This window comes from Medicago sativa, chromosome 7 (genome assembly GCF_051527215.1).
Source record: "Medicago sativa cultivar Bolivia chromosome 7, Bolivia_mono, whole genome shotgun sequence".
Taxonomy (NCBI): domain Eukaryota; kingdom Viridiplantae; phylum Streptophyta; class Magnoliopsida; order Fabales; family Fabaceae; genus Medicago; species Medicago sativa.
In genome coordinates, this window is record NC_140755.1 from 66583318 (window position 1) to 66606868 (window position 23551).

Consider the following 23551-nt stretch of genomic DNA (forward strand, 5'->3'; position numbering starts at 1 on the left):
CCTTCAAAAAGTTAGCGGAGCATTTTGTTGCGTGTTTGTAATTTTCTTGAATAGTCAAGTAAATTGAAGGAAAATGTTAACAGGTGCTTGCACCTGTTAAGAAGTATAAAGAAAAAATTTTGTCATGAATTTGATGCGTTCAACGCATTGAAATTTGAAAAAATAATTTTTTTACTTAAAATTTGCCAATTATTTCTATTTTAAAATCTTTAACAAGTGTCTTAGGAATACTAGTTAGTAAGACCCTAAATTGAATGAGCGAAACAGTTCTTGGCTTTAAAAATCTCATCAAAATATTCCATTCAAGATATTATTTGTCCTAACTTTTTGAACACCAGCCAATTAGTGGAGCAATTGTCAAATGAAAACTCTTAATTCACATTAAAAGTTTTTGATCTGCACAAATTATAAATCCTTCAAATCTGAAGTTTTAATAGCTTCAATCCAAAATCCATACATAATAACGACACAAATACAGATTTATCGAAGGACCACTCAACATAAACAAAATTCTGAATTGAAATACACAAACACAAACACAGACAAAACAGAAGACCCAATTTTAAGACATTCACTCATATATATAGCAGCACTAAAAAATACAAAGATTTTGTCAAAAAAAAAAAAAAAATCACAAAGATAAAACGAAACACAACACAATACACACGAATAATTGAAATCAAGTCTGACAAGAATAGAGACGACGACCGATCTCAGATGAAACAAAAGCATCAAGAGTTGCATACTTAACCTGATGAGCAGTAAGCAACTGACTATCCCACCTACTCATAGAAACATTATGCGGCTTCTCAACAATCTTCCCAAGCAGGCATTCCGCCAATGTTTTAAGCTCACTACTCCTCAGTATCTCTCGATCACCCAACACCCGAGCAGCAAGGTTACGCAACTCAACATAATTCGCCAAGTGAAGACCATGATCTTCCAGAAGCCTTACAACGTTTGCTTTGATTCCGATACCAATGAATCTGTTGTGAGGGTTTGCGAGGTAGTTAGAGAGGAAGGCACAGACGTATGGGGGAGTGGATGATCTGGAAAACGAGGCAGAAGTTGTTGATGCAGAGTTGGAGAGTGGCGGCTGAGTTTGATTGACTCCGTTCAATGTGGAGGCCGATGATGGGGGAAGGGACAGAGAGGATTAGGTTTTCGATAAACCAGGTGTCCACGTGGTCAGGGGAAGAAGTGAGGAGGGTTTGGATTTTGCGGTTTGAATCAATGGTGATGTCGTAGAGTTTATGGGTGTTGTAAGGAAGGTGGTAGTCAACAAGGGTGATGAGGTAGGGTGTTGGGTGTGGGAGTGGGGTTGGAGTTTCTCATGTTGATGGCTGTGCAGTTACGGATGAAGAAGACTGAGGAAAGAAGGTGTATTTCGAGTGTTGATTGTTTGGGAGAGGAGTGTGGATAAGGAGACAGAGAGGATATAAAGGGACTGATAGAGGACTAAGTGGAGCCGGGAGAGTGATCGTGGATGTACAAAACACGATTAAAGTAGTAGGGAGAGTGATCGTTGATGTACAAGGCACAATTAAAAGCGCTTTTTAATATATTTCTATGCAAAGAGACCCATGTATGCTTAAAAGACGACTTAAGTAGATATTTTATACATTCTTAGATAAAGGATATATAAGCCTTTCAAAGAAAAAGATAAAGGATTTATAATGGGAAGTTAAAGTGGATATTTAGAGAAAGTTAAAGGTGGAATTATTATACTGTACTCTATTGTTACTTTCTTTTTATTTATTTCTTTTACTGCATCTCCAAAGATCCGTTCACCAATAGCATGGTAAAATACCATGGGATGTTTATTTAGAAAAAAGTGAGTGTCACGTTACTTTTTTCAGCTATTCATCATCTATTTATTGTGTTGTGCAATATTTTTTTGGTTGGGTCAGACATGGTTGGGTAAGACATATTTTTTTTTTTTTAAAAGCCAAAAAATATTTTATTAGATTAAAATGGTACCAGTAGTGCCACCAAATGGAAATACAAAACTAAATGAAAGTGTCTCAAGCTCTAATCAACCAAATTCCACTTACAACTACTCCAAAAATATTACTCATCATGCATTGCCTAACTCCTGCCGTAAAAATACCAAATTGCGCCGATCAAAGTGCTCACTACAGCTGCTAAACTGAAACCAATTAAAGATAAAATGCTGATAAAACTTGAATAAAGTGAACACAAACATTTGCGGCAGATAATGTAGAATGTTGCTCAAGGAACAACCACCCCTTTTGTGGAAGTAACACATGTCCAAGCCGATACAAATACCTGAAGCACATTAAAAATACTCCGAAGCAATCTTTAATTCAAAATTCAAACCCAACCAAAAGGACATATTGATAACACCAATTCGACTATGAACATTAAAAGATGCCTAGTTAACACCATACATCAACAACCCCGCTAAGACAGTTATGATGGAACCTTTTCTAATTTTTCCGATATCTAGATTTCCTCCTATGTAATCTTTATTCCCAAACAATCCGGAGAATTTAGAGAACATTGATTGAAGGTGTAGTTGAACAGCTGCAAGCTCACTTGAATCTTCTGCCACATATCCTTTTACAATCGATGAGTATGCTTCTTTTACCAAAGATCCATTTCTAGACCAAACACACTTATCTTCCTCATCTTCTTTACATTGAACCCTTTGTACCTTTTCTATTATTTCCAACTCCAATATTTTTTCTTCTTCCATTTAACCGAGCCTTATCTCCTCCCCATTTCTCCTTGCATCACTTCTTTCAATGAAATTTCTTTATTTTTAGCCAACGCAAAGAGCCCTCTATCCAAGGATCTATACAAAAAAAAAAAAAAAAAGGTTTCTTCGCCACTTCCTATATTCCCCCTCAATTTATCAGAGAACCAATTCGGTTTAAATCCCCATACTCCGCTCTCAATATTTTGTATATCTCTACCATGTCGAACAATGTCTCCCATCCCTATTTATTTTCCCATTTGTTTCACCATATTTACCGGAAAGAAATTTAACCCACAAACTATTATTCTGTACGGATTCTCCCATTTTCCTAATAAAGTTAAATTAAATGCCTTTAATTTCTTAATCCCCAACCCTCCCTCTTCTTTTTCTCAACACACTTCATTCCAATGGACCCAATTGATTTTCCTAGATTCTACTCCCCCACCCCGCAGAAATTTTTTAAATATAGATTCAAGTTAAGTGTAATACATGCATATGCTAAGATAAATAATACTATAGAAATTTGTTTCAAACATGCAACACAAATTTATCAGCTCCCTACAATATAAAACCTACACATCAATATGTCACACTCCAATCTCTCATTTTGTATCATTTCATCCGACAAAATAAAATTACACCATTACACACTAAAATACAGTTATATATCATTAAATATCTTACATTACTTCGAAAAATTCAATTCAAATAAAGAAAAGAGTGACTATATATACCTGGTAGCAGGGCATTCAAAGTTGTTCGGTTTAGAACTTCATATTCTGCATTCTGCTAGTGATCCTAATATCAAAACTATAGAGATCACACCAATAATATGTACGAATCGACAGTAAGTTTCTATACAATAATAATAGTAACAAGTACAACCACAAGAAGCCTTCATTTTCTTCGACAAAAATAAGTAACATAAAAACATTGAAAAAGTGGCAGAACATATAAATGAAACAAACAAAACATTAGTTTATAAAAGTTGGTTAACAAGAAGTTGAAAGAAAGTTATTAGCTAAATAAAAGTAAACATTGTACGGGCTCCGTCCCGTGCACTCACCTATAAAAGAAAGTTCCGGCACAACAGATAGGGAAATCTAACATAAATTAGATAGTCTCATGGTTCCAATCAGAGAAAAACAAACGAAAACCATGTGATCTTTATTATCATTTATCAACATGTATGCTACTCATGCATCTGTGTGTCATGTCATCCTTAGCAATAAACCCTGCATGAAAAAACAAACACCAAAGAATGACAGAATAACATCACAAAAATGAATTATGCATACCTCATATGCACAAAAACAAGCCAAGTTAGCAAGATGATTTGAATAGATTGGAATTACAACAATAAATAGTTATTGCCGCTCTGATTTGAATGGATTGGAATTGGCTAATACATAGTAAACAATTTACGTGCTTTTTCCCCGTGTACTCATAAGAAAACATACATTTGACTAACCCATGGTTGAACAAAGAAATTCACATCTTTCTCAAATATGAACAAAGAAACTCACATCCTTGATGAAGTAAGAAAGGAATGAAAAAGGAGTGATGATACTCATGTTCCAATCTAATGTGCTAAGAACAAAAAGCTCTATTTCTTGAACTACTTTTCCTAACCATAACATAAACAAACGTGCCTTGCTCGAGAATGTACATATAAACTCTAACCCAACTAAGTACAAAAAATAGTTTACCATCACAATTAAAGTTGTTGCATTAGAACTTTTGAGAAATTTGACTTCAACAATTGATAGCTTATGGCATACATGTACCTTTTACTATTTGAGAAGAAATCAATTTGATTATTAGCTTATGTGCCACTATCAGTATAAATTAAAAAATGTGGAAAGGTTCATGGGATGCTATATACAAGTTGAGAACATAGACATAAAAGAGAAGAAAAAATTAAGTAAAGACAATGCTTTAGAGAAACATGAATACTTTCCAAGTTTGTATTACTTGAGATATAATAAGACATTACCATTTCCTCGTGCAAGCATATGTTCAAGCCCGCATAACTCGTGACCGATCCTTTAAAAGAGGATAAGTATAAACAAAGGATATGTATCAACAAAACTTGTATTTACGCAATAAGAATCTTAGGGGTGTGCATGGTTTAGAAACCAAACCTATGTATCAACAAAACTTGTAAACACAATAAGAATTCAAGATACGTGTAATACATGCCTTAAAAACCCTAGGTTCATTTAGATCAACAAAGAAATTGCTCTTGTAACACAAATGAAACACTATTGTTTATGTTAATTCTCAATTACATGGATTCATCTTCTGCATTGACGTTTTCAATATGAACAAGTTGATCATCATTGCCTTTTTTGGAGCTCCAGCAAGAAGGTTAAAGTTGGAGTGAATTGTTGATTTTGAAAACGCAAAAGTTCGAGATTCAGTGAATTTGAAGGGTTGTTGTAACCTTTGAAAATCAAGATCAATTACTCAAGACACTGTTTCGATGACATCAAATTTGTACTTATACAATCCCTTATTAGTAAAGCTATTTTACAAATTACTACAACCTTACTGAAAAAGGTTAAATTAGAATTACTAGATTCTTCATTATTATTTTGTAAGTAGCTATCTAGCAACTTGGGTCTTGTACCATCCTTTTAAATTCCGGCATTGATTAGAAACAGAGGACTGTAATATAATCTGTACAAACTTTTACCCAAAAACAGTGGGAAAAAAAGAAAAGAAAAAAAAACAGCAGAGAATGCTTAACAATTTCGGATGGCATCTGTACTAAACAATGAAATCATTGATGAAATTCAAGCCTTATTGGCATGTTCATGATAGCAAGGTGAGTCCCAGCCCGGCTAGTCTTATTTTCCACTAAAGATTGCCTAATAGCATGCATGATGGATTGATGGTAGTAGAATTTCTGAAGAACAAATCTATCTTGTATAATAAATGTTATCAATCGATAATGTAGTCAAGGAAAATACAGAGTAATGATAGTTTCATTCCAGGAACAGCATGTTGACCATAGGATATTAGCATAACAAAATGCTACTATAAGTAAATCTCTAGTAAGACATGATATGGTTTGGATTCAACTTTTTAATAAGAGTACAAAGGGAAACAAAAAAAAAAAAAGATGTCTGTGCTTAACTGAGTAAAGACAATATGGATTGGATGTGAGATCAGAATCTCTCTTAACAAGCACTTGGTCAATTGAGAACTTCCAAGGTTCTGCATATGCTGCTTTAATCAAATTTGATTATTGTAAAACAAACGCCTCTGTAGAGCATCTTCAACTGTGAACACGATTGAAGTTGCTTAACCTGAGTTTTTCCTAGGTACATCAATTTTAACAACTTTTTGCAATATTTCACTCCATCATCTTACCGCACTATCAACTCTATCTCCTTCTTCCTCTATTAAGCATGCACTTTTAATTTCAAGCAACTAGAGCCCGTTTTGGATAAGATAAGAACTTATGGATAAGTGAGTTTTATAGTCAAAAAGAAGATATGATTAAACTATTTTCATAAACTATTTTACAAGATCTTATCAAATTAGATGAATACAACTTATTCGCATATCATAGGATATTTTCTAAGCTCTCCCGAACGCCCCTGTTAAGTGCTACCTCAATAAGCTCAGATAAGTTGTTCAGAAGTCAATCAAAATGCAGTTATTATACAAAAAATATTCCATTAAGTGTGGCAGTCACAAATGCTAACACAAATATACTAAACTCAGGTTAGCACCGGTTCATAACTTTAAAAATCTCAACAAAAAATTTCACTGAAGATGCTCTCAGTCCCAAGTTTTTAAACATCACCCAAAGGGGTGGAGCAATTGTCAAATGATAACTCTAAATTCACAATAAAGTTTTTGATTCCTTCCTACTAAAAAACCATTCTTCTTTCATTATTTACCTAATAATCAGCATGTAAGTCTAATTCTGGAACAATCCTAACTTAATACATCCCACCCACAGAATCAAACACAATAACAGATTCGAGAGCAGTTCCAGATCCAAAAATTAACCATAGAAAAGTAGAGAAAGAAAAGAAAAACAGGCAAAATCACATATGATAAATCCTACAAATCTTAAGTTTTAGTTGCTTTAATGCAAGATCCAGAATAATAACTGACATTAACACATTTTGTCAAAAAAAAAAAAAAAAAAACTGCCATCAACACTTATACGCAAGAGGAAAATTCCCCAAATTTGCTATCTTTCTGTAGACTGAATCTACATTGCAAATTACAACCTTGGTGAAAAAGGTTAAATAAGACTTGGTTAATAAGCCATTATGATATGATAAGAAGAGATGTCTAGCAACGTAGGTCTTGTACCATCTTTTTCAATTCTAGTATTGATTAGAAACAGAGGAAAGTAATACAATTTTTTACCCAAAACACAAGAACAGCAGACTGCAAAACTTCTAGGGATGGAATTTGTTGCATTTTTCCTGTTCTAAACAATGAAATCATTTTGTGAAATTCGATGTTCATGATAGCAAGGTGAGCGCCTAATTTTATTTTCCACTGAAGGATTGGCAAATAACACGCATGATTTATTCATGATAATATTTCTCAAGAACAAAGCCATCTTGTATGCATATTTTCAATGAATAATACAATAAAAAAAAAATACAAAGCAATGAAAGTTTCATTATAGGAACAGCGCTTTGATCATAAGATGTATTACCATAACAAAGTGCTCTTGTAAGTAACCCATTGCTTTCAATCTCTTCAAGACTTCGTATGGTTTGCACACAATTTTTCATAAGAATATAAAGGGAAACAAAAAAAGTTGCCTGTGGTTACCGAGGAGAGTAAAATATAAACATATTGGTAGGATGTCAAAACAAAAAATATTACCCAACCATAAGGTTCTCGTCATTATATTTTTGGAAAAGGCATTTTCATAATCGAATTTGATTATTTTGAAACAAACACCTCCTTAGAGCCTCTTCAATTGTGAGCTCAATTGAAGTTGGTTAACCCATTTCTAACGAGTTTTTCCTAGTGACATCAATTTTAAGAAATTTTTACTTTCACAATTTTTCACTCTATCAGCTTACCACACTTTCAACTCTATCTCCTTCCTCTTTTAAGCATGAACTTTTCATTTCAAGCAACTACCTAGATTAGAGCCCATTTGGATAAGATAAGCACTTATGTATCAGTTATCCTATCGCTATAGTCAAAGAGAAGATATGGTCAAATTACTTTCATAAACAATTCTATAGAGCTTATGAAAATTAGCCGAAAACATACTATGAACATGCTATAAAATGTGTTCTAAGCTCTCACAAACACCCGTATTAAGTGCTACCTATAAGTAAAGATCAGATAAGTTGTTCATTAGTCAATCCAAAGTCCAAACACAGCTGTTGTGTAAGAAACTCCGATTATATAGTCAAACATTCGAACACTAGTACTAAAATCAATTCAGAACCAGTTCTTAACTTTAAAAACCTCAACAAAAAATCCATTGGAGATACCTACCATCCTAGGGGTGGAGCACTTGTCAAATGACAATTTTCAAATTTACAAAGCTTTTGGATTCATTCCTATTCTTCTTTCATTATTTACCTAATAATTAGCATGTAATTCAGATTCTGGCACAATCTTAACTCAATCCATCACACCAACAGAGAATCAAAAACACAAAATAACATATTTGACAGTTCCAAATCCAAAAACTAACCATACAGAAAAGAAAAACAGGCAGAAATGATAAATCCATCAAATCTTAAGTTTTAATGACTTCAATCCAACATCCAGAAACAATAACTGTAATTAACACATAACAAACACACAAGAAAAATTCCCCAAATCTAACACATTCATTCATGTATAAATAACAGCACTGAAAAATCACAGATAAAACAAAACCAAACACAGAACACATCATTGAAATCAATTTTGTTTCGAATAAAGACGGCGACCAATCTCAAACGAAACAAAAGCATCAACAGTAGCATATTTAACCTGATCAACATTAAGCCAAGGATAATCCCATCTACTCATGGAAATCTTCTTCGGTTTCACAAGAGTTTTCCCAATCACCTTTTGCACCAAACTCTTAATCCCAGTCTTCAACATTTCCTCATCATCCATCACCTCAGCAGCAAGGTTCCTCAAATCAACGCAATTCGAAACTGTAATATTATAATCTTTCATAAGCTTCTGAACATCTTCTTTGATTCCAACACCTACGAATTTGTTATTAGCGTCAGCAAGGAAGTTTATAAGGGAAACGGGGATGAAGGGGGAGTGCATGATTTGGAAAACGAGGCAGCGGTTGTTGATACAGAGCTGGAGGACGGCGGTTGGGTTGGATTGGCCGCGTTTGAAATTGGGCCGCCATTCGACGTCGAGGCCGACGAGGACGGGGAAGGGGGGGTGGAGGCGGAGGGTTTCGAGGAGCCAGGTGTCGACGAGGGAGGGGGTGGAGGTTAAGAGGGTTTGGATTGTGAATGTGGAGTCGAAGGTGATGGAGTAGGTGTCGTGGGTGTCGTCAGGGAGGTCGTGGTCGATGATGGTGATGTTGAAGGGTGTTGGTGTTGGTGGTGGTGGTGGGGGTTTAGGGTTTGGAGCGGGGGTGGTGATAGGATTTCCGTTACGGTCTCTCTTGATAGCTGACATTGTGAATTTTGAAATTTGATTCGGGAAAGAGGATATGGTGGCTGTGGAGGAAGAATGTGAAGACGGTAAGGAATATACTACTTGAAGTTGTACGATTAAGTTTAGTATTTTTGGATAAATTTAAAAAAAAAAATTGGCTTTTTTTTTATGGAAAAATTGGCTTTATTTATATAATTGATTGATTATATTTGAAACTAATTTTTTTTTTAAAGATTGAAACTAAATATTGTAAATTTTGGTTTCTAATTTTTTTTATAGCTTTGAATCTATTATTTTTTTTTAAATATTTAGCTTCGAATCTATTGTTAAATTCATTTTTACTTAAATATATTTAATCACAAATAACTTTGTCCTCGTGAGCTTAGCTCAATTGGTATGGACAATGTATAAAAAAAACATAAAAAATAAAAAAACATAAAAAAAATATACAAGGTCCGGGGTTCGAACGCCGGCCACCACCAAAAAAAAGGGTTCGAACGCCGGCCAACACCAAAAAAAAAAATCACAAATAACTTTAAATTCAACTCAATTATTATCATTGTTCCTTCAATAATTTTTTTTATAACTTTGAATCTATTTTTTTTTTAAATATTTAGCTTCGAATCTATTGTTAAATTCATTTTTACTTAAATATATTTAATCACAAATATCTTTGTCCTCGTGAGCTTAGCTCAATTGGTATGGACAATGTATAAAAAAACATAAAAAAAAAACATAAAAAAAATATATTGAGTTGAATTTAAAGTTGGTGGTGGCCGGGGTTCGAACCCCGGACCTTGTATATTATTATCATTGTTCCTTCAATAATTTTTTTTATAGCTTTGAATCTATTTTTTTTTAAATATTTAGCTTCGAATCTATTGTTAAATTCATTTTTACTTAAATATATTTAATCACAAATAACTTTGTCCTCGTGAGCTTAGCTCAATTGGTATGGACAATGTATAAAAAAAACATAAAAATAAAAAAAACATAAAAAAAATATACAAGGTCCGGGATTCGAACGCCGGCCACCACCAAAAAAAAAAATCACAAATAACTTTAAATTCAACTCAATTATTATCATTGTTCCTTCAATAATTTTTTTTATAGCTTTGAATCTATTTTTTTTTAAAATATTTAGCTTCGAATCTATTGTTAAATTCATTTTTACTTAAATATATTTAATCACAAATATCTTTGTCCTCGTGAGCTTAGCTCAATTGGTATGGACAATGTATAAAAAAACATAAAAAAAATATACAAGGTCCGGGGTTCGAACCCCGGCCACCACCAACTTTAAATTCAACTCAATTATTATCATTGTTAATTCAATAATTTTTTTTATAGCTTTGAATCTATTTTTTTTTTAAATATTTAGCTTTGAATCTATTGTTAAATTCATTTTTACTTAAATATATTTAATCACAAATAACTTTGTCCTCGTGAGCTTAGCTCAATTGGTATGGACAATGTATAAAAAAACATAAAAAAAATATACAAGGTCCGGGGTTCGAACCCCGGCCACCACCAAAAAAAAAAATCACAAATAACTTTAAATTCAACTCAATTATTATCATTGTTCCTTCAATAATTTTTTTTATAACTTTGAATCTATTTTTTTTTAAAATATTTAGCTTCGAATCTATTGTTAAATTCATTTTTACTTAAATATATTTAATCACAAATATCTTTGTCCTCGTGAGCTTAGCTCAATTGGTATGGACAATGTATAAAAAAACATATAAAAAAACATAAAAAAAATATACAAGGTCCGGGGTTCGAACCCCGGCCACCACCAACTTTAAATTCAACTCAATTATTATCATTGTTCCTTCAATAATTTTTTTTATAGCTTTGAATCTATTTTTTTTTTAAATATTTAGCTTCGAATCTATTGTTAAATTCATTTTTACTTAAATATATTTAATCACAAATAACTTTGTCCTCGTGAGCTTAGCTCAATTGGTATGGACAATGTATCAAAAAACATAAAAAAAAATATACAAGGTCCGGGGTTCGAACCCCGGCCACCACCAAAAAAAAAATCACAAATAACTTTAAATTCAACTCAATTATTATCATTGTTATTATCATTGTTCCTTCAATAATTTTTTTTATAGCTTTGAATCTATTTTTTTTTAAAATATTTAGCTTCGAATCTATTGTTAAATTCATTTTTACTTAAATATATTTAATCACAAATATCTTTGTCCTCGTGAGCTTAGCTCAATTGGTATGGACAATGTATAAAAAATTTTTTGCCCTCAATTGGTATGGACAATGTATAAAAAAAACATAAAAAAAATATACAAGGTCCGGGGTTCGAACCCCGGCCACCACCAACTTTAAATTCAACTCAATTATTATCATTGTTCCTTCAATAATTTTTTTTATAGCTTTGAATCTAATTTTTTTTTTTTAAATATTTAGCTTCGAATCTATTGTTAAATTCATTTTTACTTAAATATATTTAATCACAAATAACTTTGTCCTCGTGAGCTTAGCTCAATTGGTATGGACAATGTATAAAAAAACATAAAAAAAAAAAATATACAAGGTCCGGGGTTCGAACCCCGGCCACCACCAAAAAAAAAATCACAAATAACTTTAAATTCAACTCAATTATTATCATTGTTCCTTCAAAAAAAAACTCAATTAACTTTAAATTCAACTCAATTATTATCATTGTTCCTTATTGTTCCTTCAAAAAAAAACTCAATTAACTTTAAATTCAACTCAATTATTATCATTGTTCCTTCAAAAAAAAACTCAATTATTATCATTTTATAACCAAATAATAATTGAGTTTTTTTTTTGAAGGAACAATGATAATAATTGAGTTGAATTTATTATCATTTTATAACCAAACATAGAATAATTTTCAACTGGGTTTTTTTATCTTTTAAACTATAAAAGATATTTTTCTTAAATCAAGTGAATTTCATACTTATAGAGGTGTATATACTCAATTTGCAACAGCAATGCATGAATATAGGCAGAGATCAAGATTTGAATTTTAGATCTTTTTGTTTATTTATCTTAAAAGTGAAATTCTAATTATTAAATTATAACAAAGAAAAAAGTACACAAATTCTGTAAAAAAAAGAGAGAGAAAAAAAGTTGATGCATGAGTATACACTCATGTAAAAAAGTACACACATGTTAAGGAAGAAAAAGTACACAATTCTGTAAAAAAGTTGATGCATGACACAAAAAAAAGTTGATGCATGAGGATACACACATGTAAAAAAGTTGATGCATGACACAAAAGAATATTTTTTTCCCACTCGTCTCACTCACTCCTCCACTCACGCCCGTCCACTCCACAATACTCTTTCTTTCTCCCATTCTTCAACCCTCTTCTTCCAAAATCCAATCTCTCTCTCTCTCTCTCTCTTTCTTTTCTTCACCAATCAACCAATTTTCAAAAATGCCGATTACCCTCGTTGACCAAAACGACACACCAACACCCTTCAACATCACCCTCATCGACAACTACCTCCCCTACGACACCCACAACACCTACTCCATCACCATCGACACCACCTTCACCATCCAAACCCTCCTCACCTGTTCCCCCACCCACGTCGACACCTGGCTCCTCGAAACTCAATCCCTCTCCCCCGCAATCATCGGCCTCGACATCGAATGGCGTCCAAACTCCCAACGCGGCCAGGATAACCCAGCCGCCACTCTCCAACTCTGCACCAACAACCGCTGCCTTATCTTCCATCTCATCCACTCCCCCTCCATCCCCACTTCCCTCTTCACCTTCCTCTCTAACCCTAACAACAGATTCGTCGGCGTTGGAATCGAATCCGACATCGAGAAGCTTATAGAAGACTACAACCTCACCGTTGCGAATTATGTTGATTTGCGTAACCTTGCTGCTGAGGTGCTTGAGGACCGTGATTTGTTGAAAAGTGGGATTAAGAAATTAACGGAACGTGTTCTTGGGAAGATTGTTGAGAAGCCGCCGTGGATTACGAGGAGTAGATGGGATAATCCTTGGCTTGATTGGGATCAGGTTCAGTATGCTACAGTTGATGCTTTTCTTTCCTTTGAGATTGCTCGTCGTCTTCACTCTCATCAGGTTATTGAATGAATGAACATGATTGATGATTCCTCTAGTTTTATGTTAAGGTGATTGTGATGATGTATTCGATGATGATTATTCTGGATTCAAGTAGTTATGATTTTAAGGTTTATGATTTGTGTCTGAAATTTGTTCTTAGAATCTTAGGTGAGTATTTTATGGTTTGATTCTGCGTTGACGATAGTTTATTTTGTTAAATTGATTTTATCTAAAAGAAATAAACAATAAATTTCAGTACAAAATCAGTTTAGAAACAAAAGCTAGAATCTATATTGATAGCAAAATCAACTATAAGCAGTTTCACTTCCAGTTTCAGGTTAAGATTATGGCGGAGGCAAAACCTGGATTGAGAAAGCCGACCTTCACTAAGGTCGAACAGCTTCAACCGGGGACTAGTGGCCACACTCTGACTGTTAAGGTGGTGAATACTAAGATGGTGATGCAGAAGGGTCGTCCCAATGGTCCTCAGCCTCGTCAGATGCGAATTGCTGAGAGTTTGGTTGGGGATGAGACTGGGATGATCATCTTTACTGCAAGAAATGATCAAGTCGATCTGCTGAAAGATGGCTCTACTATCATTTTGCGAAATGCAAAAATTGACATGTTTAAAGGATCAATGAGGCTTGCTGTGGACAAATGGGGCCGTGTTGAAGTAACAGATCCTACTAATATCACTGTTAAGGAAGACAACAACCTGTCCCTTATTGAATATGAACTTGTTAATGTTGTGGCGTAACTTGTTGGAATAGTTTGCAACTTCTACTGTGTTATAATGGGAATAAAGCAAATCCATCAACTAGGAAAAGAGATTTGGAAGCAGTGGTACCAATAATTATTTCTTCCAGTTGAATCAGTGGTTCTAATACAACTGAAACAAATGTGATGTGCATTGCTTTAAATGAAAGATAAGGGAATTGGCTTCCAAATCTTGCTTTTTGTTTTGTTATCTTGAATTATGGATTTTGTGCATCTTTCGACCTATAGATCTCTATGTACTGGAATATATTATATGTGGATGACAAGCCTTTATACTTCATGTAATCCTTTTTTTGCTTTAAAAAAAAAAAAAAAAACTATAAGCGTCAATGATCAAACATTTCAAAATCAATTTTAGAACATTTCAAAATCAATCCTTTTTTACAAACTAACATGGTTTTACATTATTTAAAGTTATTTTTATATGATCATTAATCTTTACGGTTTTTATTTGTTATGTTTTATTATTGTTTTTAGAACATTTGTATGTATAGTTATTCACAATTTTTGTTGATTGTTGTTGTTTCTAATATTTTAGAGGAGCAAATCACATTGATAAACACATGTGATTTATAATTTAATTTATTTGCAGATAGGGATGGAAATGGGCTAGGCCGGGCCGGGCTTTGTAAGGCCTAAGCCTGACCTGCTTCAAAAATTATAGGCCTGAGTCTGGCCTATTACCCGTCATAGGCTTATTTTTAAGGCATGGCCTGGCCTTTTTAAAGGCCTGATGAAGCCTGAAAGCCTATTTAAAAGCCTATTTTACACTAAAGTCTAGCAACATTATAAGCCTACTACTAAATAGGCCAAAACATATGAAGGCCAAAAACACACGAATATGTCTGCTACTAAATAACGAAACCTTACGAATGTCTAATCACACAACTATACGTGGTACTAAATAACCAAATCATAAGAAGGGTTGAGTTGATAAAAAAATCTTCAACAATATCAATAATGAAAGACATATTATATATAAAAAGCTTAATAGGCCGGCCTGACGGGCTTAATAGGCTTTTTTCTAAGCCTTAGCCTGGCCTATTTAAGTAAATAGGCTTTATATAAAGCTTGAGCCTGACCTTTTTATTAAACGAGCTGGGCCGAGCTAGGCTTTAAATAGGCTAGGTCGTAGGCCCCTGTCGGGCGGCCTGACCTGTTCCCACCCCTATTTGCAGAGGAGAGGAGAAACTCAGGTGCACACTCTGGGAAGAATATGTAAATCAACTTATTGGCTTTATGTCTGAATATCCAGATGTACTGGTTATTTTGATATTGCAATTGGGTAAGTTTAAATTATATAGAGGTATTTTACTTAAGAAATTCTTACGTGTTTCAAATTAAAGTTTATTGTGTATATTTGAAGTTGTTTGCAAATGTTTAATTATTTTATATTTTCGACTTTTAGGAAAAATGGGAGTATCAAACACACCCTATAATAATTCAAAACTAATAATTAACGATGTTATTCATGAAGTTCAACAACTCCAAAGCAACTATTCACAAATTACTAATCAAATAAATATGATTAATTAGGAGATCCAGTTATATTTTATTTAATGAAGAGAAGATTATTTTTCATGTAACACAACAATTGTATAATTTTATTAATTTAATAACGGGAAGAGATTTATGTGAGTCCGGAAACTTAAAAAAAGTTAATTTTATTCTATAAGTATGCGTTAATATTTTATTTGCGGATACCGTATTTAGTCTTCTTGAATATATATAACCCGGGCAACGCTGGGTAAATACCTTAGTTTAAAAGAAAAATTGGCTTTGTTTTGATTGATTATATTTGAAACTAATTTTTTTTTTTAAAGATTGAATCTAAATGTTGTAAATTTTGGTTTCTACAATTTTTTTTGGCTTTGAATCTATTGGAAAATTCACTTCTACTTATCACTATTTTTTATCATTTTTTTTTACCTTTTTTTTTTCTTTGTTGTAGTTTAATCAGTAAAATTTAACTTTTAAGATAAATAAATAAACGAAAAAAAATCTACAGTTTAAATCTCGATCTCTCTGCTTATACTCACGCATTGTCGTTGTGAATTGAGCATACACACCTCTATTATTATTATTATTATTATTATTATTATTATTATTATTATTATTATTATTATTATTATTATTATTATTATTATTATTATTATTATTATTATTATTATTATTATTATTATTATTATTATTATTATTATTATTATTATTATTATTATTATTATTATTATTATTATTATTATTATTATTATTATTATTATTATTATTATTATTATTATTATTATTATTATTATTATTATTATTATTATTATTATTATTATTATTATTATTATTATTATTATTATTATTATTATTATTATTATTATTATTATTATTATTATTATTATTATTATTATTATTATTATTTTGTTCAAAAGAGATGTTCACTTCTATTTATTAATTATGATTTGAACAAATTTTGTTTATTTTTTACTAGTGTGTCTAACTTTCCGTTTTTTCAATTACACTCATGTAAATTATAAATGATATTTTATACAAAAAAAATTATTTTGATTAAAATTATAAGCATAAATATTTGTAACTTTCAAATTTTAACAAATTCCAAGAATCATGTCTATCTTTTTCAATAGTAGCAATAATTTAGCAATAATACCACCAACAATATTACATTAATACTGAAAAATTTGCTTAAAGATATAATTAAAATTATAAATAATTTAGCTCAAAATCTCAATTCCATTCGTATATAATATTGATAATATTGTAGTGAAATATTTCCTATTTTAGTGAGATTTAATATTCTAATTAAAATTTAAAATAATATTATAACAAAATAAATTAGTATAGATTTAAATATACAGTATAGATTAAAAAGAAAAAATCAACCAAACAAACATCCAGTACACTATTATCTCACTTCCGTGACTACCCCCCTACCCCACTCGTCTCACTCTCCCACTCACGCCCCCTCCACCCCACTATACTCTTTCTTTCTCCCTTTCTTCAACCCTCTTCTTCCAAAATCCACACTCTCACTCTCTCTATTTTCTTCACCAATCACCCAAATTTCAAAATGCCGATTACCCTCGTTGACCAAAACGACACACCCATCTCCATGCCAATCCCCAACCCAAACTCCACACCAACACCCTTCAACATCACCCTCATCGACAACTCCCTCCCCCACGACACCCACAACACCTACTCCATCACCATCGACACCACCCTCACTATCCAAACCCTCCTCACCTGTTCCCCCACCCACGTCGACACCTGGCTCCTCGAAACTCAATCCCTCTCCCCCGCAATCATCGGCCTCGACATCGAATGGCGTCCAAACTCCCAACGCGGCCAATCCAACCCAGCCGCCACTCTCCAGCTCTACACCAACAACCGCTGCCTTATCTTCCATCTCATCCACTCTCCCTCCATCCCCACTTCCCTCTTCACCTTCCTCTCTAACCCTAACAACAGATTCGTCGGCGTCGGAATCGAATCCGACATCGAGAAGCTTATTGAAGACTACAACCTCACCGTTGCGAATTATGTTGATTTACGAAACCTTGCTGCTGAGGTGCTTGAGGATCGTGATTTGTTGAGAAGTGGGATTAAGACATTGGCGGAACGTGTTCTTGGGAAGATTGTTGAGAAACCGTCGAGGATTACGAGGAGTAGATGGGATAATCCTTGGCTTGATTGGGATCAGGTTAAGTATGCTACTGTTGATGCTTTTCTTTCGTTTGAGATTGCTCGTCGTCTTTATTCTCATCAGGTTATTGAATGAATGAACATGATTGATTTCTCTGTTTTTATGTCGTTTTGATGTGTTTGGTGTCGTTTTAACTTTAGGATCTGCTAGTGTTCTTTTGGTAGAATTCTAGTTTTATGTTTAGGTGAATGTGGTGATGTATTGCTGATGATTATTCTGGATTAAAGTTGTTACGATTTTAAGGTTTATCATTTGTGCCAGAAATTTGTTCTTAGAATCTTAGGTGAATATTTTATGGTTTGATTCTGCGTTGACGAAAGTTTATTTTGTTAAATTGATTTTACTTAAATGCGTTAAAATTGTCACGTTTGCTTATAAAAATAAGTTGATCAATTAATTTCAGTGCAAAATCAGTTTAGAAACAAAAGCTAGAATCTATATTGATAGCAAAATCAACTATAAGCATCAATGATCAAACATTTCAAAATCAATTTTAGATTTCTACAGTCAATTTTAATAGCTCCAAAAGTTGAACCAAATATATACTTAGCCTATGTCACGGTAGGATCTTTGTTTGGTTGGACGGTACAATTTTCACGTCTTGACAGGGATTTTTTTAAGAAAAAACATTTCACGATCCGATCAAAACACCAGCATGCTCATCAGAGTTGGATTCAGATTTAATGCAAAAAATAGTTGACAGACACAACCCGAATCAACAAAATATAATTATCCCCTAACTAAATATAATTAGATTACGTAACATATTGTGCTAAAACCAACTTAACTTATCCTTGAACACCCATAAATGCTAACATGCATACTTTTATTCATTACCAAATAGTTTGAGCTAAGGTTTAAACAAGCCCGATGATCAAAGTTCAAATTTTGATGAAGAAGAAAATATTAACCATTAATTATTAGTTTTGGTGGTTTTAATGAAAAAAAAATTGAAGCCTAATTGACTTAGTTGAAATTAAAATTTTGATATCTATAATTTTTCTTTTTTAAAGTAGCAGAAATCACCTTTGCAGTTACTTCTAACTTTAGGGAAACAATTTTCCTTTTTTATACAGTATCATAGAATATGCTCTGTACCTGGGTTAAGTATATATAAATTTGGTCTAACATCAGCCAACTTATAACAAATGTCATTGACATTTCAATTTTCATCATACAAAAACTATTCCAATTAGTTTGACAAACTATTATTCCATAACAACTCTCATTATCTAAATAAAGAAAAACAAAAAACAGAAGTATGCAACAAGCTTTAGTTATCAAATAAAGAAGCAGCAAGTTTTATTGTTTTAGATATATGACTAATTTGTCGAACAAAAAAGATATATGATTAATTAATATTCACTTTCTATCGTAGCTAAAAGTTTTACTGTTTTTTTTAGGGAAAAAGTTTTACTGTTTTAGTTTATCAAATAAGAATATGTTCTATAGAAATATAATTACCCTACCACCAGTTGGGAGTGATAAATTCAATAAGCTAAACAGCCCAAAATCCAAGCTGCACAATATTTATGCAGAAATCAAAACTTAGTTTGCTCATATTTCAAATATACTAACCCACATCCTCTGCTATTTTGCACCAACCAAGACCTGCATGATTGCTACCATATAACACAATAAATTTTGAACATCAAAATTAAGCTGGATGATTGAGGCCAGTGGCTACCAAGTCTAATCTTCACATATCATAGATGTCTAATCTTTAACATACCAGAAATACATATGCAAACATTAATGCAAACACACTCTTAGAGAGGTATTTAATCAAAGGAATAACAAGGCACCAATTGTTACATGTTTTGTATAATGTGCCTCATCAAGCATGACCGCTAGCTTTGCGTTTCCTAGTTGATCTTCGCAAACCCAATGCAGGAGTCTTGTTCTCTTTCTCCTGAATTGAAAAGACCAGTGTTAGCTTCCCCTCCCAAAAAGAGATAGGTATACCAACTTTTGAAGCATAGAGTCGGAGACAGATAAAGATACTGACATATCAACACTGCTAATACCAACAGTAACAACACTGACACTAAATAAATTACAAACATTATTCCAAAACTACCTATATTTACAATCAAATTATACACATGTATTTAATGTGTTTTTAACCATTGTTAGTGTTCATCGTCTATACCTCTTAAAATCTCATAGGACCGTTGCTTGTATACATCTTTAAATCTCATAGTATCGTTGCCTCTACATATCATTAAATCTCATAATATCATTGCTTCTACATATCATTAAATCTCATAATATCATTGCTTCTACATATCATGAAATCTCATAGAGACGTGTCTAAAGAATATATAAAGTGTGAAGTAAAGAAGAACAAATTGAGACAATGTTTGAACTGTCGGACTTGGGTCATACAAGTGTCGAACACCAATGCATGTAACACAATGAAAGTAAAAATCCTGGAAAGAAATGAAAAATAGTTTGGGAAGCAAAAAGTCAGCAGGAGTTTGACATATATCTAGATATTGGAGTATTATGTCACAAACTAAACTTTTTTGCAATATTGATGTGTGGCTCCATCAAAAAGATAATTTGGTTCAGCAATAAACATATCAACAAAGATGCAAGTAAATAAGAAATAGTGATACCTGTATTTTAGGGGGCAGGGGCACTCCTTCTACCAAAGTAACTCTTGGAAGCTGCAAAACTTGAGTACCACTTGAACAATCCGGAAGCTGAACACTCAGACTTGAAGCATTATTTATGCCTAATGCCTCAAAGTTAGATTCTGGTCTAGCCCTACCTTCAGGAGCAGAAAAGGCTGAAGTTGAGACCTGTATGTCCGTATGATCAACAAAAGTTTGTTGGGTTAGTACATCTTTAGCATGGAATAACCCTAGTATGGAGAAAAGAGTAATCTAAACTTGATAAGGAAAATATTTAGTCATTTCTCCACCTTAACAGTTCTTATAAGTTGGTTGAGACCATTTGTCAAAGCAGAATTTGAGGTCAGTGAAGCTTTAAGTATGCTGAGACCCTGTAATATGTACCAAAAGTAAGTGTAGTGTTCGCAAATAAAAAACAATTACAAGATGAACATGTGCATACCTCCTTGACACCAATTTTGATAACTCTTTCCTCCAAATCAGATAGAGAGACTTTTGATCTTTTTAGAAATGACATAGTAGAAATGGACGACATTGGACTCACACACAAATCGTCGGTCACCATATACATTGATGGTCCTTTGGCATATGATGATTTTGCAATAGAAGACTTGGGATCAACCACTTTAAATGGTACATATTTTTCTTCATAAATTCTATTATAGTTAGAATACATCATTTCTTTTGTAATGTCGGTATACCTCATTCCCATGTAATCGTAGTAAGTATGACAATAATTCACAGGTAAAAAAGCAGCACCAATTGGTAATATTTGGTTTTCGAGTTCAAATTGTGGGGCAATAAGAGGCTTACATAGTTTGTCTTTGAGTCCCTCTGACATTAAATATATGTCCGGACTCAAATCAGAAAAGCTCTTGTACAAGTTATCAATGCTGCTTAAAGACGAAAATCCTTGAAGCATATGCAACACTCCTCCTAAGGGAAATGTTAGAAAACTAAAAACAAGGTCAATAAAATCATCGCCTGCTTCAACAAACAGAATTTGTTCATTTGATTTTCTTAGTGTCACTTTCACAGACATTTGTCTATCCTCATCGGATGGTAGCAGCTCTCCAATCGGAAACTCAATATTGCTTCTTAGATTCAAATTATGAACAGATTGGCTCTTCTGTAAAATAAAATTCGTCAAAGGGGTCTTTGAGATTAATGATAACTTGAGAAGATCAACTACCTATACAAATCAAATAAGAAATAATAAATTAGAGAAAATAAACAATATTCAAAGATGATACATACAAATACATACATATATATATATATATATATATATATATATATATATATATATATATATATATATATATATATATATAGAGAGAGAGAGAGAGAGAGAGAGAGAGAGAGAGAGAGAGAGAGAGAGAGAGAAGCTGAAAAAACATGCCTCTTTCTTGTTGATGTCAACAGCTTGTTCCTCAATAGCATCAATAGTCTCGACTCCAAGCTTTAGAAGTATATCTAAACTTGCTGCAAAAACATTAGGCATCACACAAAGACCGTCACAAATGATAAAAGTAGCATTTTGCTTTACAAAACCATTTTCTGGATTTAAACCTGTAGGGAATACTTCGCTGTTCATTACTTTCCCACAATAGCATTTTTTATTTGTAAAAATGCTCAAAAGGCATCCTGTTACCTTTTTTCTACAATCCCAATTCTCGCAAACAAAGTACTGCAAGGGTTCTATGTCGTCTATATTCAGTTTCAGCTGTCGGCAGTAATCTTCCATGGAGTTTCTTGGTTGTAGTAGCATTTCCTTGCATGTAGGTGAGCACAAATATTGTTGATCAAGATCTGACACACTTTGATACAATGAACTAATGCTGCCAAATCTCACTGCTTCAATATTTGAGTCCTTAGCAACGATTCTTGCAATAGTCCCTAAAGGCAATGTTAAGAAGCTGAAGAGAGCATCAACGAAATCCTTCCCCGCTTCAGCATACACAATTTTGTTCTTTTCTTTGTCCACCAATACTCTCAGACGAACATTATCAACAACTGTTTCAGTTTGAATGGAAGCCATAGTATATCAATGGAAGACAACAGAAAATACTGAAAGATCCTAAAACAACTATCCAAAATGTCCTTATAACGAAGAGATTTTGTTTTTAATTGACGTTTCTTTCTTCTATATGAAAAGTGAAATTAAAAGTTACTTCTACCACGTCAATGTTTTATGGTTTCTAGACGACTTTGAAAAGTGAAATTAAAAGTGTAACCATAATCACATGAGATAGTGGAACCATTAAAAGCCTTGGTTAGCCAAACGAAACACTTGATCATTTTGTATGCTTGATTAAAAACGTACAACAGATAACAATGGGTTTGGGGCTATCCAATAGACAAGGGAGAAACTTGGTGGAATTAAAAGCGATACTGGAAGTGACTTGTGTAACGTTGCTCCAAGCTAACCACAAAAAAAAATGGGGTGTGGTTATGGTGCATAAGAGCATCTCCAATGGGGGGTCCTTACTTAACAAGGACCACTCCCCGTTAAGGACCCTCCATTGGAGGAAGAAAAATCGAGTCCCTATTAAGGAACGGACAACTATATAAGGACCCTATCTCTCATGAGTAACTAACGGGTCCCACGTTTAAAAAATAAATAAAATGTGTACTATTTGGTCCCACTTGCATAAAGAAGTAATAAAATGTGTATTACTTGGTCCCACTTGCATAAAGAAGTAATAAAATGTGTACTACTTGATCTCACTTGTAAAAATGAGTAATAGATAAATTATTTTTGTTTAATATGTAAAGATAGTGGGACATATTTAAGTACTTTTCATTGGAGTCCTTATTAGTGTATTGCCATTGGAGTCATTGAGTCCTTAATAGGTACTTTTATTAAAAAATTATAAATAAGTGATGTGTCACGTGGGGTCCATTTAAGGAGTCCTTGTTAGGGAACTACCATTGTGGATGCTCTAAGGAGATCCTTATGCACCGTGTATAATTGCTTTCTACACCCAACATAATTGTTTTCCACA

The 23551-nt window shown here is 33.0% G+C and overlaps 4 protein-coding genes, 1 long non-coding RNA gene and 2 pseudogenes across 15 annotated transcripts; 3 read left to right on the top strand and 4 right to left on the bottom strand.

Annotated features, from left to right (window-relative positions):
* Positions 1 to 354: 354 nt before the first annotated feature.
* Positions 355 to 2719, bottom strand: LOC146907842 (uncharacterized; annotated as a pseudogene).
* On the bottom strand, positions 1719 to 9451 carry LOC146907843 (3'-5' exonuclease-like). Of its 9 annotated transcripts, none has more exons than XR_015018382.1 (4): positions 8705 to 9450; positions 3789 to 3957; positions 3457 to 3520; positions 1719 to 2149 (listed from the first exon to the last, which is right to left on the bottom strand). XR_015018382.1 is itself a non-coding variant. In XM_085725135.1 (2 exons), the coding sequence occupies exons 1-2, from the start codon at positions 9359 to 9361 to the stop codon at positions 3934 to 3936; spliced, it is 681 nt and encodes a 226-aa protein (XP_085581261.1). In that variant the 5' UTR covers positions 9362 to 9450; the 3' UTR covers positions 3595 to 3933. The 9 variants fall into 9 exon arrangements, 4 of the variants coding, with proteins under 4 accessions (XP_085581261.1, XP_085581259.1, XP_085581258.1 ...); XR_015018383.1 differs by having other exon boundaries at positions 2085 to 2289; XR_015018385.1 differs by lacking the exon at positions 3789 to 3957.
* Positions 9452 to 12696: 3245 nt separating this feature from the next.
* LOC146907845 (uncharacterized protein At4g28440 pseudogene) lies at positions 12697 to 14480 on the top strand (annotated as a pseudogene). Its single transcript, XR_015018386.1, has 2 exons — positions 12697 to 13486; positions 13750 to 14480. The product of XR_015018386.1 is annotated as an uncharacterized protein At4g28440 pseudogene (transcript).
* On the top strand, positions 12697 to 18223 carry LOC146907844 (3'-5' exonuclease-like). 2 transcript variants are annotated; one of them, XR_015018380.1, is made up of 2 exons: positions 12697 to 13546; positions 18148 to 18223. XR_015018380.1 is itself a non-coding variant. In XM_085725130.1 (2 exons), the coding sequence occupies exon 1, from the start codon at positions 12774 to 12776 to the stop codon at positions 13446 to 13448; it is 675 nt and encodes a 224-aa protein (XP_085581256.1). In that variant the 5' UTR covers positions 12697 to 12773; the 3' UTR covers positions 13449 to 13486; positions 13750 to 14480. The 2 variants fall into 2 exon arrangements, 1 of the variants encoding a protein (XP_085581256.1); XM_085725130.1 differs by lacking the exon at positions 18148 to 18223 and adding an exon at positions 13750 to 14480 and having other exon boundaries at positions 12697 to 13486.
* LOC146907846 (3'-5' exonuclease-like) lies at positions 17001 to 18152 on the top strand. Its single transcript, XM_085725136.1, has one exon. It carries the CDS (start codon positions 17269 to 17271, stop codon positions 17977 to 17979), a length of 711 nt encoding a protein of 236 aa, XP_085581262.1. The 5' UTR covers positions 17001 to 17268; the 3' UTR covers positions 17980 to 18152.
* A 1214-nt stretch (positions 18224 to 19437) lies between the features above and the next one.
* Positions 19438 to 20707, bottom strand: LOC146907847 (uncharacterized). Its single transcript, XR_015018387.1, has 2 exons — positions 20526 to 20707; positions 19438 to 19816 (listed from the first exon to the last, which is right to left on the bottom strand). It is a non-coding gene; the product is annotated as an uncharacterized LOC146907847 (long non-coding RNA).
* A 114-nt stretch (positions 20708 to 20821) lies between these two features.
* LOC146907848 (uncharacterized) lies at positions 20822 to 22584 on the bottom strand. The gene is made up of 3 exons (XM_085729173.1): positions 21946 to 22584; positions 20986 to 21735; positions 20822 to 20914 (listed from the first exon to the last, which is right to left on the bottom strand). Exons 1-3 carry the CDS (start codon positions 22582 to 22584, stop codon positions 20822 to 20824), a joined length of 1482 nt encoding a protein of 493 aa, XP_085585299.1.
* Positions 22585 to 23551: the final 967 nt, after the last annotated feature.

Excerpts from the sequence above, each read along its gene's own strand:
- LOC146907843 (XM_085725131.1), bottom strand. The coding sequence starts at position 9,361 with ATGTCAGCTATCAAGAGAGACCGTAACGGAAATCCTATCACCACCCCC.
- LOC146907844 (XM_085725130.1), top strand. The coding sequence starts at position 12,774 with ATGCCGATTACCCTCGTTGACCAAAACGACACACCAACACCCTTCAAC.
- LOC146907846 (XM_085725136.1), top strand. The coding sequence starts at position 17,269 with ATGCCGATTACCCTCGTTGACCAAAACGACACACCCATCTCCATGCCA.
- LOC146907848 (XM_085729173.1), bottom strand. The coding sequence starts at position 22,584 with ATGGCTTCCATTCAAACTGAAACAGTTGTTGATAATGTTCGTCTGAGA. Across the intron at positions 21,736-21,945 it reads TTGACATCAACAAGAAAGAG|GTAGTTGATCTTCTCAAGTT; the intron begins GCATGTTTTTTC and ends TGATTTGTATAG. Across the intron at positions 20,915-20,985 it reads TCAAAATTGGTGTCAAGGAG|GGTCTCAGCATACTTAAAGC; the intron begins GTATGCACATGT and ends TACATATTACAG.